Below are 3,093 nucleotides of genomic sequence, written 5' to 3' on the forward strand. Positions count from 1 at the left end.
TATTTTCCTTAGTATCGGTATCGAGTTGAAAAGTTTAGTATCGTGACAACCCTACTGGTTAGCCATTTAAAATAGTATTGAGAAAACTCACTTATCCACCATGGCTTTGGTTAGGGGTCAACAACTGTTCCAGGTGGGGGTGAGAACCACAATCATTAGGAAATGGCTGTAATGTTTTGATTACAAGATTCAAACAAAGTTTCAATTTAGTAAATCTGGCTGCAGGCATATGAACTGTATATGTAAAAACTGTTTAAATTAGGAGTCTTAGACTCCAGTACTCCAACTGCTGTCCAAAAATCCACTGGACTTTGTTTCCAAGTTTGAAGATGTTTCGCTTCCCATCCAGGAGGCTTTTTCAATTCAAAATTTCAGGAATAGTGCTGAGATCAAGGTTTTATACAGTAGCCCAACAAAACCTTGTTTTTGTTTCGAAAACATGAAAATTGGAACAGATAAAGGGGTTGGCCCATTTGGAATGGGGGTCATTTGGCTTCTTTTGTTAGACTGCAATACCCCAATACCCATCTGAGGCTACGTTCACACAGCAGCCTGAAGTGACCCAAATCCGATTTTTTGGCCCATATGCAACCTGGATCTGATCTTTTCATGGCTGTCTGAACAACACAGATCTGTTTTTTTCCAATGCAACCCAGGCAGCTTGGCTATATGGTACTCAATCTGATTCAAATCTGATCATTTCAAATGCAACCCGAGTCTGAACGGCCAGGTGGAATTCACCTGACCTAAACCCCATTGATACCCAACAAAGTTCACTGTTCTGGGTCTTGTTATGAAGAAACAGCAGACGATGAGGCAGAGAGCAGTATTTATGTTTAACCTTGAAAAGATTGTTTGTTCATGGTTGGGAAAGATCGCTAGGTGCGCTCCGGCACTACCATCCATGTTTACCTCCGTAAACACAGAGAACGCTGGCCTAGGATGTAATTGTGTCCTCTACTGCGCATGCGAAACACATTGTATGACTGCAGTTCACAAAGGAGATCACATACAAGTTGCATATATTTGGAAATGTGAACTGCAACGCAAAAAAAAAAAAAAAAGCAGAATGGAGCATCAAAGCCTGCAGTGTGAACGTAGCCTAAGTGTCTCAAAGGTCGGTGGTTAAAGTGGATTGTTGGATTGGCTGCATAGAAGAGACCCTATTGATGATAATGTGAAGGAATTAACTCAATAGCTGCATTTTAACTTCGAACTAAACGCTATTCCTGACATTTTTAATTGAAAAAACTTCCTGGAAACCCGAAAACAAAGTCCAGTGGATTTTTTTTTATTTTTTTGGAAGGACTATGACCTGGATGACTTAGAACCTTCCCCAGCAGGACAAATGGTTGTTTTCAATTTAGAGTGTTGATAAATAATATGGCCTTTATTGAAAGATATGAGGAAATGCCAGCTACTAACATATTTCCTTCACAAAGCTTGTGGCTCAACTTGACTTAATCCCATGCATAAAGCTGTTGTGGAGCTTCAGTGACAGATCTCTGCATCCCAAATGCTCAAAGGAGTGTTATCTCTGATGCTTCCTTTCAGCAGCTGCTAGACTCCATAACCATCACTTTGCTACATTTTTTGTTCTTGGGTTGCAAATTCGCCCAAACTAAACAGTTCCTGATTCGTATTTTTTTTTTCTTTTTTTTTTTTTTCATAATTTATCAATGTATGTATCTGCAAAATGATATAACATACACGGCTGGGAACGTTTTCCCAATGAAGAACCTCGTCATTTGTATTAAATCTACATCCTATATATCCAGGGCAGAAAACGTCTCTTAAATAATCAAAATAAATCACCAGACTTTTATGATAAGGCCTATAAAACATATATTTAAAGTTATAATTATAGCAGATTCCTCTCAGGATATCGCCTGAGTTTGCTTTACTTTACTGACCAACACACAGTCTAAAGAAAACTATAATAAAACAACTATTCCACGGCTCCCTAAAACTAAACTCCCCACGTTTTCAAAAAATGAACAAGAGAGCATCGCAAATGTCACTGTAGTTCAATCAAAAACTGAAACTTTTTGACTTTTTATTCAATGCTAGTTTGATCCTCGCGCGAACTTTTGGGGTCTGTTAGCAAAAGCTTTTTAAACAAAACCAGTCAGAGCATAATAACCTATGTTTAGCATAAAAGCTGAATCTCATCAATGCAAAATGTTTAAAAACAAAATGCCACTACAAACACATGCGTTTTAAACTACTTGGAAAACTTAGTTGTGCCAAATATACGGGGCGAGAATGAAAAAAAGGGACCGAGACAGTTAGCAGTGTTAGCATGCTAAGCTAAGCAGGGACTAAGCTAACTTTAATGTTAGCGAACTGCAGGGAGAACAAATTCAAACTGAAAGCTCTGACTGCGACTTAAAGTCTGGCAATTAACCAACTTCTCGCTTGGTTACGTCTTTTAGTTAGAGGCAACTTTGCAGCGCACTATGTCGGAGTCTAACGTTAGCCACTTAGTGACAAAGCAGCGGTGAGCGGCTTTGTTCTAGCGGACTGATGGAGCGATAACTTACCGGGTACCCAGGCCCGGGCATCGGAGAGCGGTACATGTGGTTCTGTGCGCCTGACGTCGGTCCCATTCTTCCAGAGGGAGTCCCGGGTCCCATACCTGGCGCTGCACCCGGTACCGGTGGCCCAGGTCCCATTGCTCCACCACCACCAGCAGTCGGTGCTGACTGAAACCCCCCTCTGGCCGCCATCTCCTCCCAGAATATCGCCGCCGGGGTGCTGGAGCTCAGATACCGCGAGAACGAGACCTCCTCACTTCGTGACGTGTTTACCCGAATACAGCGACACCTGCTGTTTACTTTAAGCACAGCAGCTAATCGTGCGTTTAAGCCAAAAGCATCACACAACTATACATCCACATGTTCTCACTTTTTTTGTGTAATTTTGTTAGTATTTTAAGTGACACCCTAATCACAATGTAGAGCTTAAATTTTATTAATGGGAATTACTCATGGCTTTTGATTATTTTGATACTCCCAATTAATTCCAAAAAAAGAAAATTAAAAACAATCCTTAACAAATCATGTTAGAATAACCTTTTTCTGGGTTATTGGA

The 3,093-nt window shown here is 40.5% G+C and overlaps 1 protein-coding gene across 1 annotated transcript in view; it reads right to left on the reverse strand.

Moving 5' to 3' along the window:
• The window catches only part of smarcd1 (SWI/SNF related, matrix associated, actin dependent regulator of chromatin, subfamily d, member 1), an 18,516-nt gene extending 15,744 nt beyond the window's left edge, over window positions 1–2,772 (reverse strand). Inside the window, exon 1 of the mRNA XM_015399921.1 lies at window positions 2,544–2,772. Within this exon, the coding sequence (XP_015255407.1) occupies window positions 2,544–2,729 (186 nt within the window). The 5' untranslated portion in view covers window positions 2,730–2,772. The remainder of the gene's footprint in view (window positions 1–2,543) is intronic.
• Between the last annotated feature and the right edge of the window lie 321 nt (window positions 2,773–3,093).

The sequence above is a fragment of the Cyprinodon variegatus genome, unplaced genomic scaffold (assembly GCF_000732505.1).
Source record: "Cyprinodon variegatus isolate N-32 unplaced genomic scaffold, C_variegatus-1.0 Scaffold1056, whole genome shotgun sequence".
Lineage (NCBI taxonomy): Eukaryota > Metazoa > Chordata > Actinopteri > Cyprinodontiformes > Cyprinodontidae > Cyprinodon > Cyprinodon variegatus.